This window comes from Amblyraja radiata, chromosome 19 (genome assembly GCF_010909765.2).
Source record: "Amblyraja radiata isolate CabotCenter1 chromosome 19, sAmbRad1.1.pri, whole genome shotgun sequence".
Taxonomy (NCBI): Eukaryota; Metazoa; Chordata; class Chondrichthyes; order Rajiformes; family Rajidae; genus Amblyraja; species Amblyraja radiata.
Genome location: NC_045974.1, coordinates 14,498,691 through 14,512,911, shown reverse-complemented (window position 1 = coordinate 14,512,911; position 14,221 = coordinate 14,498,691). Strand labels below are relative to the sequence as shown.

At 45.2% G+C, this 14,221-nt stretch overlaps 1 protein-coding gene across 5 annotated transcripts in view; it reads left to right on the top strand.

Annotated features, from left to right (window-relative positions):
- The window catches only part of hipk2 (homeodomain interacting protein kinase 2), a 193,069-nt gene that overhangs the window by 25,023 nt on the left and 153,825 nt on the right, over positions 1–14,221 (top strand). Inside the window, exon 1 of one of the 5 annotated variants that reach the window (XM_033037735.1) lies at positions 10,286–10,736. The exons of 2 other annotated variants lie outside the window; for them this stretch is intronic. In XM_033037735.1, the coding sequence (XP_032893626.1) occupies positions 10,598–10,736 (139 nt within the window). In that variant the 5' untranslated portion in view covers positions 10,286–10,597. Of the gene's footprint in view, positions 1–10,285; positions 10,737–14,221 lie in introns of those variants that run through there. 2 more of the 5 variants (XM_033037733.1, XM_033037734.1) reach the window with 2 other exon arrangements.

The following is a 14,221-nucleotide window of genomic DNA, read 5'->3' as shown; positions in this document are numbered from 1 at the left end:
GGGCAGGATAAAGCGATGTGGTGTTGACCATGTTGAAGCTGAATATCAGCAGTATGTGCGTGTGTGTGGGAAACTGTTGCTGCCATGCAATGAAGTGAAACCTACTTCCGTGACCAAGCTTTTGATCTCTGGTCCAGGTGTGTTGCTGTCGGTTCCCATCAGATAACATTTATGAAGTGCTTTGGATCACTTTTTATTTACAAAGCACTTTCGGCGGCCTATGTTCACTGCTTCCTATAAAGAGGAGGCCACTCGGCCCTTCGAGCCCACTGTCTTTCTGTTGTGCTGCTACAAGTAAGAATGTCATCATTCTATCAGGGACAAATGACAATAAAACACTATTGGCTCTTTCAGTCAAATCCAGGCTGATCTGATTGTGATCTCAGCTACCCTTCAAAATCTTTCCATCCCCTTATCAAGAATCCGTCTAGCTCTACCTTATTCAAAGACTGTCTCCCTTTGAAGAACATTTACAACCATCAAAGAAATAAATCATCTGTCTCATTTCTGACTTAAATGGATGGCGTCTTATTTTTAAACAGTGATCCCTTGTTAAAGATTTTCCCACAAGAGGGAACATCTTCTCCACATCCACCCAGTCAAGACCGCTCAAGATCTTGCGTTCAGTCAAGTGCCATTACACGCTTTAAGCTCTCGCAAGATACAGCTTTCACTGTCGAACCAGTCATTCTCAGATAACCTGCCCATTCCAAGTATTACCCTCATAAGCCTCCTCGGACAGTTTCAAATACACTCACATACTACCTTAAATGAGACTAAAACTCTGCAGAGTAGTCCACCAATGCTCTACTTAATCGAGGCATCGCTTCCTTACTTTTATACCCATTTCCCCTAGCAATAAATGAGAACATTAAAAGTTTTCCTAATTACTCTCTGTACCTGTGCATATCAGTCTGTAGAAGGGTTCCGACCTAGAAAGTTGCCTATCCGCATTCTCCAGAGATGTTGCCTGACCTGCTGAGTAACTCCAGCACTCTGTGTCGAATCATGCATTATGTCTCGGGGAGCTGCGATTTTTCACAATTAAACATAATGTCTTTTTCGATTACTTAAAAGGTTTTAGACATGGGTTTGTCACTACCGATAATTAGTGTCTATCGCTAAGCCTTTAGCCCATGTGATGTGTACTGAATGCCCAACCTTGCACACTCCACGTTATGTGGTCAGTTGAGTTCTCTACAGAGGTTCCAACATTAGGAGGCAGGGAAGACTTCCCTTCCTACACGTTAGGGGCAATGTTGCCAAAGGTGCATTGGAGCCTAGCTTGTGACTCAATCCCTGGATGAATAATCTTCACGACCTCAATTACGTTGCCTTTCACAAAGGTAGAACGCCACTTGGGTACTGAAGAGAGATTAGAACCTGGAAGAACTGCCCAGGCGACAGGGAAGAGGCATGGGAGAACTCGGGAAGGTATATACTGACTGCATCATGTGTTTAAAATTGAGTTTTAATAGTACCAGTAAATGTAGTCTGCGGTTTAATGAATCTGAAACTTAATTTAAGGATATTGCAAATTTATTATTAAAAATGTCCACTTTTAAAGCTTGAGGTTATGATATTTAATAAGAATTAATAGAAACATCTCAATGACAGATTTGAAATGGCTATATTTAATAATTTCTCGACAGGAAGCTAAATTCCATCTGCTCTTCTCACTTTCCATTCCTGCCCGCTCTTGATAATGTTCCCAGGAGGCTGCAGATGAAGGGGTTTGATAAAGTGGATACAGCATATCTACGTCCTCGTGGGGAATCTAGGAGAGAAGGGCTAATTAAAACTAGAGCTGGAAGACTCGACTGAGATCAACAAATGCACTTTCCCCAAGTCTGGTGTCAAACCTGGAATGCTCCTCTCGAAAGATGCTGGAGGTGTGAATTGATGCCGATGGATTTTAGGGTGGGCAAGATAGTCACAAAGTGCTGGAGTAACTCAGCGGGTCAGGCAGCATCTCTGGAGAAAAAGGAATGGGTGATGTTTCGGGTCGAGACCCTTCATCAGACAGAAGTCTGAAGAGGGCCCCGACCCGAAACGTCATCCGTCCTTTTTCTCCAGTGGTGCTACCTGACCCGTTTGAGTTACTCCAGCACTTTGTGTCTATATTCAGTATAAACCAACATCTGCAGTTCCTTTCTACACATTAGGGTGAGCAAGGCTGTCTGCAGACGAGGTGAAACAACATCTTATTGAATGACCACTTGGTTGAGGGACTATATGACTCGCTCCTGTTGCATTCTGCTCGCCCATTTCCATTGGGCAGTATACAGGTGCAGTTAGTAGAGTTGCTGCCTCACAGCTCCAGAGACCCAGGTTCGATCCTGACCTCGCGTGCTGACTATGTGAAGTTTGCATGTTCTCCTGGTGACTGTGGACATTTCCTGCAGGTCATAGTCATTGTCATACAGCAGGAAAACGGCCCTTCAGCCCTCCGAGTCTTTTGATGACCATTGGCCACCCATTCACCATAGTTATCCCACTAAACACTCAGGGCAATTTAGAGGGGCCAATTAACCTACAAACTTGCACGTCTTTGGGATGTGGGAGGAAACCCACGCGGTCACGGGGAGAACGTGCAAACTCCACACAGACAGCATCCAAGGTCACGATCTAACCGTATCTTTAGCGCTGTGAGGCAGCAAATCTCCGGGCCTAGTTTTAATTTCATTTCTACAGTTATAAGAAAGTAAAAGTTGTTCATGTTAGAGAAATGAGGATTGTACAGAAATCCGTGATAAGGTGCCACACGCAAGGCTGCTAAGGAAGATAAGAGCCCATGGCATCAAAGGGAAGATACTAGCATGGATATCAGGTTGGCTGGATGGCAGAAGGCAAAGAGTAGCAATAAAGGGGGCTTTTCTGGTTGGCTGCCAATGACTAGCGGAGTTATGCAGGGCTTGGTGCTGGGAGGGAGAGATGATCAGCCATGATTGAATTCCAGAGTAGAATTAATGGGCCCAATGGCCTAATTCTGTTCCTTTCTCTTATGATCTACAGACGTTAGTAGTCTCCAGTAAATGCACTGCTGGGTACTGTAGCTCTCTACAGACTGGAGTGCCAGTCTAGTCTAGATTATTTTGGGATGTGGTGAAGTAATTTAAATGCTGTCTACTAATCTTAAAGCAAATGTGTAATGAGGCTATTTTAATTAATTTTTATTTTTCGGTTCCCATGTCATAAAAATAACTGCGTTCTAAAACCAGTTTATTGAGTGGTGTGTTTCAAAATGCCCTTTTGCCTTGAAAGGTGCCAAATGAAGGCAAGAATTTACAACAAAGCTTAACTCCCCAAGTTCCCTCTCCCTGGCATGTAAATAAAAACCCTACAACAGGGCTGGATGGACACACAGTACTGGAGTAACTCAGGGGGTCAGACAGCATCTCTCCGTAACGCCATCCATCCTTTTCTTCCAGAGATGCTGCCTGACCCGCTGAGTTACAACAGCACTGTATCTGTCTTTGGTAATTGGGCTTGAGTTTAGAAGTTCGCACCCATATTTACAAATTTTTGCGATCTCCTGTCTGTAATTTCCTTTGAGATATCCGCCCTCCTGACCTGTGATCATCCCTGAATTGAATCGCTCCATTGCCAGTGTCTTTAGACCTGCCCTGAATAAATCTCCGTAAACCTCTCCAACTCTTTAAGATGATCCTTAAAACTCCTCGTGTCCATGTTTGTGGTCATCTGCTCTATTAGTTAGACTCTGCATTTAATTTGTGTTTGATAATGTTCCCACACTGCAGCCTGGAATGTTTTGCAGCATTCAAAGTGGTAGATAAATGGATATAGTTGTTCTTGTCTAAGACGTCTAACGTGCTGTCCAGTCACACACTATTAACTTAGTAGGCAGCATTCCTCAGCACACTGCTGCTTAAGTGATGTTACTGCAGGCCGTTGAATGCCCTGCTTTCACAATGACATGCAGCCGGCTTGTGCAGTTTTTGTTTTAATTTTCCCCTCCTTCTGGGAAAGCGAGAGAATCTTTGAAAGTGAGATCCAAACGCACCCTATCCTTCAAAACCATTGTTAAGCTCTCAAAAATTTTTGTTTTCATACACAGTCTTTGGGAAACGAAAGTCTGCAGGAATTCATCCTGAAACCACCCTGTTAATCCTCGAATAATCTTTCTGGCATGGGTCAATGAATTACAGAAAACAAGCTGCAGTTATGCAATGTTCTCCGGAGACATGGAACTTATACAATACCCTTTTTGAGAGGCAGCCTTGTGAGGAACTGACCTAGTACTAGACTGTTCAGCCATGGGCTACTTACAGTGGCAAATGCATTGCACTATAATTGTGACTTTTTCTGTGTTTAAACTGTTGATGTAAATAATATCTTAAATATTTTGGGAGCAGGGCATTGATAATTAGTTTTGGCAAACGCAAAGCTTTAAATTAGACTAGTGCGCATGTTAAGTCTTTCACAAAACGTGTTGGACCGAGACTCGAGCTGCTTGTTCAAATGGCAAGAAAATATTTGGGCAAGAGTAGGGAGGCTCGCCAGTGTCCTGATGTGCGTTGACACGTCATTTTAGGGCAAAATACATCAAGTTCTGCTTGTTTACGCTATCCCTCTTCCCACTTTCAATTTTGGGTGAATTAGCCTATGCAGTAACGAGACGATAAATAGGCTCAGTACTCCTGGATTGAAAAGGAGGAAGATTTTAACCATTCCTCAATCCATTTTTTAAAATCCAGTACCTTACTTTAGTTTAAAGATATGGTGTGGAAACGGGTCCTTTGGCCCACCAAGTTACACAGACCATTGAAAACATCTTTGCACTTGCTCTAGGTTATCAAGTTTCTCATTCACTCCCTACACATGGAGGGCAATTGTACAAGGCTTTACGATATGGGATGAAACTGGAACACATGGAGGTAACCCACACGGTCACGTGGAGAACCTGTAAACTCCACGGATCGAGCGCCCAATGTCGGGCCTCTGGTGCTGTGAGGCAGTAGCTCTACCAGCTGTGACCGGGCACTGCTATTTCAGGACCTGTTCCGGAAGTGTGGCTGTAAGGGCAAAGATAATGGGGAATATTGCAGAGGTATTTGTATCACTTCTAGCCACAGATGAAGTTACAGGAGACTGGAGGGAGACTAATGTCTTACCGTTACTGAAGGCGGCACGGTGGCGCAGCTGTGGTTGCTGCCTTGCCGCGCTTTCAGCGCTGGAGACGCGGGTTCGATCCCGACTAGGGTTGCTGTCTGCATGGAGTTTGTACGTTTTCCCCGTGACTGCGTGGGCTTTCTCTGAGATCTTTGGTTTCTTGCCACACTCCAAAGACATACAGGTTTGTAGGTTAATAGGCTTGGTATAATTGGAAATTGTCCCAAGTGTGTAGGGTAGTGTTAATGTGCGGGAATCATTGGTCAGTGCGGAACCGGTGGGCCGAACGGCCTGTTTCCCTGCTGTATCTCTAAACTAAACTAAACTTCAAATGGCAGCAAGGACAAGCCCAGGAAACTGCAGGCCAGTGAGCCTGACTTTAGTGGTGGGATAGTTGTTGGAGGGGATTCTTAGGAACGGGAGCTACCAACATTTCGATAGGCACGGACTGATTAGGGATAGTCAGCATGACTTCATACATGGGGAAATAAAGTCTCGCAAATCTAAGTTTTCCTTGGTTTCCTTCCACATTCCAAAGACATGCGGATTTGTAGCTTAATAGGCCTCTACATTTTCCCTAGTGTGTGGCGAGTAGATGCGAAAGTGAGATTACGTAGAAAGAATTGCCGATCGATAGTTGGCGTGGACTCGGTGGGCCAAATGGCCTGTTTCCATGCTGTTTCTAAATTAAACTAAACTAGTCTCCCTGGAGTTTACAGTCTTACGTACACTTAATCATTTTTTAAAAAATGCAGTTTTGCGGTGCTGAAGTTGCCTATTGAAGTTGAGAAGGAAGGAGGATAGTTTGAGCACGAGGATGATATTAGAATAAGTTGGAATTTCGTTCTAGAAGGGCGAGTTCAGATAATGTGGATGTGACATCAGATTGTTTCATAGTACCGGCCAAAAAGTCCCATAGGAAATTCACAACACCTCCATTTAGTGCGTTACGGTGGCGCAGCGGTCAAGTTCCGGTCCACTTTGGATCCCGACTACGGGTGCTGTCTGTAACGAGTTTGTACTCTCTCTCCGTGACCTGCGTAGGTTTTCTCCCACACTCCAAAGACTACAGGTTTGTAGGCTAATTGTCTTGGTCAAACTGTAAATTTTCACTAGTGTGTGTGTGGGATAATGTTAATGTGCGGGGAATGCTGGTCGGCACGGACCAGCGGCGGGACGAAGGGCCTTTTCCCCGCTTTATCTCTGAACTAAACTAAACTCTTTGTGCAATGGAGTTTGCTCATTGGGAGCACTTGAGGCAAATGTACATTTGCATTGAAGGGGAAGCTCTTAAGTAAACAAGGGAAGAAGAGCATGAAGAGTAATGTTGATAGATGGATGAGGGGGGGAGGGGGACATAGGGTGGGCACAAATGCCAATGTAGACTGGTTTAGTGGTGTGGGCTGTGGATTCCACAATTCTATGTAAAGAAGGTAATGTGGGAGAGGGAATTTATTTTCATCCTTCCGAATGTTCCTGTTACCATAGTGACCTAATGAAAACGCATATATAGAGCCACGATGGTAAGACCGAGTAAACTAGTTGTCTGTGACCGATAGATTCTGTTCACACCCACAGGGGAAAAAAGAGGAAATTCTTCAGCTGATGCAGATATCATTTAATGACCGGCTGATGCATCGAGACCTTTGATTTTTATTTTCATTCCTTTCCTCATGTCGTGTGAGGAGAGGAAAGTTTTATTTTTCAATTGCTTGTTGCAGTATTAAATTCCAAGTTGGGCTCAGTCAGTGGTGGCACTTTGGCCTCAAGTTTGAGAGTTTGTCTCTAATCGATACAAATGTAAGGCAGGACTGCTGGAGAGCTGCACTGTTGGAGGAACCATCTTTCACGGTGACCCAGAGGTAGAGTTGCTCCCTCACAGTGGCAGAGACTCGGGATCGATCCTGACAATGGACCGCTGTCCGTACAAAGTTGTGTAAATTCTCCCTGCGACTGTGTTGGTTGCTTCCCGGTGCTCCGGTTTCCTCCCACATTGCAAAGAGTGATGGTTTGCATATTGTTCTGTAAAATGCCCCGGGTGTATAGGATGCAAAAGTGGATATGACATAAAACTAACATAATATAACATGAAGCTAGTGTATGGTTGACCTTGAGTTGGTGGGCTGAAGATCCTGTTTCCACAATCTATCTCCAAAATAAACCTTCAGTGCAGGTGTACCTGAGACTATTGGGGCGAGTGGCATTCCATCGCTGATCTTCTGTCCAACACGAATGTAGAATGCATTGAGTTCATCAGAGAGGGACCCATTACAGCCTTTGATACTGCCCGACTGAGTTGAGTTTATTTTAGTTTAGAGATACAGTGTGGGAAAAGGCCCTTCAGTCCACCGAGTCTGTGCCGACCAGTGATCCCTGCACATTGACGCAATCGTACACATACTGGGGGAAATTTACATTTATACCAAGTATACAAACCCAAGCCAATTAACCTACAAGCCTGTACGTCTTTGGAGGGTGGGAGGAAGCCGAAGATCTCGGAGAAACCCCACGCGGTCATGGGGAGAACGTACAAACTCCGTACAGACAGAACACGCTGTAAGGCAGCAACTTTTCTGCTGCGCCATTGTGCCGCCCTTTATTGTCACGTGTACTGAGGTATAATGAAAAGCTTTTGTTGTATGCTAACCAGGGTACAAAGTGGGAAATAACAGAACTAGTGCATGGTTGGTGTGGACATGGTGGGCGGAGGGGCATGTTTCCACGCTGTATTTCTAAACTAAACTAAAACATAGGAATGTTAAAACTCGGATGCTGATTGAACTCCTGGATAGAAAACGGAGCTTTTCGTAGAAGACCAAGATGTCCTGATTTACATTATTTCTTGAGAAAAATTAATTAAGACTCCTCCGGGGATTATGCTGCTGCTTGTGTGAGCTTCATTGGTTGCTAAATTTCCAATTTGAGGAATAATCTGTGCCATAAAGTATTTAAGTGATGGATACCTTTGAACCTCCTGTGCTTATGAAAGTTGCTGCAGAAATAAAATCATGTATTTGGTTTTGAAGGCAATGAACAAAAGAACTAAAAACATATTTCCACCTTTTTTACAAATCATTCGACTCTTATCCATGTCATCACCGGAGTCTACAGGATCTGTCTACAGTGAAGGGTTATGGTTGTGGTGTTCTGTATAGATGGCTCCGAATGCTGAATTGATGTGTAATCATATCCTGATCTACAGTGACGACAGATTTGCCCACTTCCATTATTTTTAGCCCACTTATCCATTGCCCTTCATGTATGAACCATACAGGGCCACTCTGCTGGGCGAAGGTCATGATGCATTGGTTTTTATCGAAACAAGGAACTGCAAATGCTGGCTTACAGAAAAAAAGACCAAGTGCTGGTGTTGGGGCAGCACAGTGGTGCAGCGGTAGAGTTGCTGCCTTACAGCACCAGAGACCCAGGTTCAATCCTGACCATGGGTGCTGCCTGCACGGAGTTTGTACATTCTCCCTGTGATTGAGTGGTTTTTCACTGGGTTCTCCAGTTTTCTCCCACACTCCAAAGACGTACAGGTTTGTAGGTTAATTGACTTTGGTAAATTGTAGTGTGTCGCTAGTGTGTGCAGATTAGAAAACGGGGTGATTGCTGGTCGGCATGGACTCGGTGGGATGAATGGCCTGTTTCCACACTGTATCTCGAAAGTAAACTCAGCTTGTCAGGCAGCATCCTTGGTGAACATAGATGTGATATTTCGGGTCAGGACCCTTCTTCAGACTGATGTTTAGTTTCTGTTGTCGTTAGGTTACAGGTTACACTACTAGTATGACTTTATGGGAAGAACTCCTCCCTTATTAAAAATGACTGCTTATAGTTGTTCACGGGTTCAATTAGTAAAATAATATCCAGCTGAACCTATAGTCCAGAAGATCCAAATGTCTATTCCATGTCTGCATGCCCTTGAGCACCGGTTAGATCGAGCAAGACTGTAGGTGAGGGTAAAGACCAAGCTCCTCACAATTCAGTCAACCTTGTGAATGAAGTATAACCTCAGCAAGGGTCTGTGATTCCTCTCCACATCTATATTAAGAAGACATGGACTACCTATGGTAGGTATGTCGGAGCGCTGGAGAGATGCCACCAATGAACCTCCAGACAAACCTCTAGATCCCCGATGAGATTAGCAAGTCAACGTCAGTCAATCCTCTCCCAGCCAACATCTCCAGCACCAGTCTCCAGTCTGAAGAAGGGTCCCGACTAGTAACATCACCCATCCTTTTTCTCCAGTTATGCTGCCTGACTCATTGAGCTACTCCAACACTTTGTCTATCTCCAGCACCAAAAACCTTTTGCCCCTCAGTCCAATCCAATTGGCAGGCTATACCACTCGCAGGCACATCACTGGACTCCTGAAACAAAGAAGCTAGTGGTACAACAAGTGGACAGAGCAAATAATCCAAGGACGTTCCTCCATGAAGAAATCTTCACTGACTTGTGAGAATCTCTGGCCCGTGACTGCTCAAAATGTACAACACACTCTCAGGGATGGCACATGTTGAGGGCACACAAACACCTACTATAAAACGTCAGAAGTGCAGGGACTTCCAATCCATTCCTCTGCCCTGCAAAGTGTTTCTTGCCCCAGCAACAACCATGTACAGGTCCCACAATGGACTCATCAGTCACATCAGACCGTCGTAGAGTCAGAGTGGTTGCAAGTCCTTATAATCTCGAGGACTTGCATTGTATTCACCTAGAAAACTGCAAAGCTTAGATTTTTTCACTTTAAGGGTGGTGGGTGCATGGAACAAGCTGCCAGAGGAGCTAGTTGAGGCTGGGACTATCCCAACGTTTAAAAAACAGTTGGACCGGTACATGGATAGGACAAGTTTGGAGGGGTATGGACACAAGCGCAGGCAGGTGCGACTTGTGTAGCTGGGTCATGTTGGCCAGTGTGGGTAAGTTGGGCCAATGGGCCTGTTTACACACTCTATCACTCTATATCAAGGGGTGTGTGAACAGGATTCATTTAGCAGAGTTACTACCTTATGAAATTTTCATAATTGATGAGGTATTTCTGTTACGTGAAGAATTTAGATATTATCTGACACTTCTTCCAGCCGAGGTGATTAAGGGGAGATTTAATAAAAGTGTTCATGAGGAGGAATGATAGATGAGATGGGGGGAGGGCGGGGGAAATAGACAGGAGTGGACGAGGATCACAAGCCAATGCCACAGATGGAGAAAGATGACCAGAGGGAGAAGAGCTTTAACGCTGTTCATGTCATGATCCGGAATGCACTGTTGGCAAGGATGTCGGAAGTGGATTCAATAGTAAATTTCAAAAGAGAATTGAATCAAAAGTTAAATTGGAAAAATAGATTTGCAGATTGCAATCGAGGAGTGGGTGTAGCTGAACCTTTCCAAAGAGCTCGTGTGCAGGGGATGAGCCAGAGGGCCTCTCTGGGGTGTGCCCAGTGATTTTTGTCGGAGCTTCTGAATGACAAAGCCAGAAATCTGTCTGAGTAGAAGTTCCAGCAGCCGGACATTGCAACAGACTCTGGGGATCGAGGACCATTTGCTGTTGAGGACCAGAATGGAGGGAATGACGGAATATGGATTATATGCTGGCAGAAGAGGTTAGTTTAACCAGGACGTGGTGGGCCAAAGACCCTGTTCATGTACTGTACAATCCTGTTCTAGAAGATGCCTGTGCGTGAATTATTTTAATGTTGGGCTTTACCTCCGTCCTTCCCTTCTTAGACCATCTTCCATTCGCCATCCTTTCGATTTTTCTTTCCCTGTTTTCTCACGACGAGGACTGAGTCCGTTCAGCTCATCACGTCTGTGCCAGAGCCATTAAAATAAAGAAAGTACAGGGAAGAGGACTGTTGAAATCAAGTCCACCAGCTACTACAAGATCTTCACAGAGCGAGGCTTTGATCCAGTAGCACGGGGGGTTAAGACCGTTGAATTCCAGATGTATCTCCGGGTCAAGTACACGTGGACACACTCTGACTACAGACAGGCGCAGATGTACTTAGACCCGTGGTCTTATCTACAACCTCTACCTCTGCCTCGCTAACTTGGCTTCTCCCGCCCTCACCCTATTTCTGATGTCCCTGCCTCCTTGCATTTTTACCAGACCAGTTCCCACCCACTTTAAGTTCCCCTGATCTTCCTTTTGCCATCCTTTTTGATTTTATTTCTCATGCTTCTCATAATGACGAAGGAGTCCTTTCAGCCCATTACATCTATACCTGTCTGAAGAAGGGCTCTGACCTGAAATGTCACCGATTCCTTCTCTCTAGAGATGCTGCCTGACCCGCTGAGTTACTCCAGCATTTGTGTCTTAACATCTATACCAGAGCAATTGTATCAGTCCCCTTCCCCTACTTCTCTGATGCCCACTAGTTTAGTTTATTGTCACGGGTACTAATATACAGTGCAAAGTTTTTGTTGTGTGTTAACCGGCCAGAGGAAAGACAACACATGATTACAATCGAGCCATTCACAGTGTGCAGATACATGATAAAGGACCACCCCTCTTCTGTAGTGCTATCGCCCATCTACATTAGGATCACTGATTAACATGCCAACCACACGTGGGAGGAAACCCAGGCGGTCACAGGGAGAACCTGTAAACGCCGCATGCTAGCAGCACTGGAGGGCCTGAGTCTCAGAAGCTGAGAGATGTCGGGGTCACCTGCTGAGCCTCTGTGTTTGTCCACAGTCCCCTTCCCATTCCCACCACTTAGTTTAGTTTAGAGATACTGCGCGGAAACAGGCCCTTCGGCGTGCCGAGTCCAGCGATCCCCGCATACTTACACTATCCTCCACACACTAAGGACAATTTACAATGATACCAAACCAATGAGCCTGTACACCTTTAGACTGCGGGAGGAAACGAGAGAAACCCCACGCAGGTCACGGGGAGAACGTGCAAACTCTGTACAGACATCGCCTGCAGTCAGGATTGAACCGGGGACTCTGGCGCTGTAAGGCAGCAACTCTACCACTGCGCCACCGAGCCGCTCCTCACTAAGTTGCCGCATTTGCATCAGGCTTGTGTGGCTGCCCGGTAGATGTTCCAGCAGAATGAGCCCCTCTGGGTGATGGCACTGTGACCCACCCACCGCGAGACCTTACCCTCCTGACGTCGGGTAGTGTGGGGGGGTGGCCTTGCTCCGGGAGAGAGCGAACAGCCGGCAGCTGAAGGGTTGGGAGAGAGTCTGGGTGGTTTAAATTGCAGTGGTTAATTAAGCTCATTTTGTCCTTGCCCATACCTAATTTGTGTGACAGTAATCCTTCTAATTGGAGCCCTAGGCCTGGGGCTGCTGTGGTGAGAATAGTCTGGGTGGATGGCTTGACAATCCGTATGTTTATATTGAAAATTGGGACGCTTTGCAAAGTTCTGGCCATTTTTTTTTATCCCATTTAAAAAAATCTCCATCTGGTTTCCAGACCAGTACACTCAGGCAATGTGATTCAAAGCAGAGTATAAAACCCTTTTCAGAGCTTTCAATCTACGTAACTCTGCTGTATCAATATTGGTGAATTGTATTCTGTTACAGGACTCCTTCACGGGTGAACTAAACTTGCCGTCTGTCACCTGCTGTGTTGATGGTGGCTGGATGGAGGTTTTAAAGAAAAGTATTTATGTTATTTTCTAGCCCTCTTTATGATTTTTGACTCTCTGCATCTCTCTCCTCCACCCAGCCTCTGACCAAAAACCTCAGAGATCTTTGGCCTCATGTGTTATCCCCTATTAATATTGCTCCATCCATTGTGTGTTTAGCTGCCTTTTACCCAAGCTCTAAACTTTAAAACACTTATTTAAAACTTGCTTCTCTGGCTGTGTCCTTAGTTCCTTCATCTACATTGGCTTGGTATGAAACTTTCTCTGAGATTTGGTAGCATGCTTCCAAGATGCAGGCGACTATTTGCGTGCTCGCCACAGAGACAGATCTACAACCACATATTACAATCGTTCCACACTCTTAAATCTCTATTCCTACAGCAACATTTCCTACTTTAATTATGATCTTCTCCGCTAAACGTTATTCTATTATCGTGCATCTGTACACTGTAAATGGATCGATTGTAATCGTGTATTGTCTTTCTGTTGACTGGTTAGCACGCAACAAAAAGCTTTTCACTGTACCTCAGTACACGTGACAATAAACTAAACTGAAACTGAACTGAACCCATTACTTATCAAGAATCGATCGACCTCTGCCGTAAAAGTATTCGAAGATTCTGCTTGCAGCACCCTTTTGAGGGAGAGCGCTCTAAATACGCTCAACTCTCGAGAGAAACAGTTGTTGTTTCATCCCTTCAATGGGGCACTACATTAAAGCTTGATTCCACCCCCCCCCCCTTAGTTCTGCATCTTCTCACAAGAGGGAACTTCCTCTCCATGTGCAGTGTGTCAAGTCCCATCAGCATCGGATTCCCAGCACGTTGTGCCTGTCAGTTCTAGCGTGAATGTTACTCTCTCGGCACTGGAAGCACTGAGAGCATTGTGTCACTTGGACATCTTTGGTTTCCACCCTTTTGCAGGCATCCCCTTTCTAACCTCTTCCCTTCCCTTGCTCTCTGAGTTACAATCCATTTGTGTCCTGCCTCTTCCAGCTCTGGTGAAGGGGCCAGGGATCTGGAGCATTAAACACTCTCCATACCTGCTGACTGTCTGTATTTCAGTTTTCCAGCATCTTTGGATCAGTCTTATAAACCTTCCCTGAACTGCTTCCAACACAATGTCCTTCCTTGAATCAGGAGACTATTACTCTGCACAGTAGTCCAGATGACATCCCGCCAGTGCCTGATGTTACTGAAGCATAACCTCACTACCTTCGGGTCCTCAAGCATTGTCTTCAACTGCCAAGAAAGGAGCCTGGATTCGCTCAGTACATTTTAAACTCTTCTAGCCAGAAGATGAGAGAGGAACATCATCCGATCATTAATCCCATGTATCGGAGCTGTTTGAAGAGCAACACCCCAAATCAGAAGTCAGTAGAGAAGGCGCTGAGCCTGCTGTCTTGTTGAACCATTCTCTTGGGTCAGTGCAGTAGTGCAGTGAGGAGTGATGATGCTTGGGTTCGATACTGCTACCCGGTGCTGT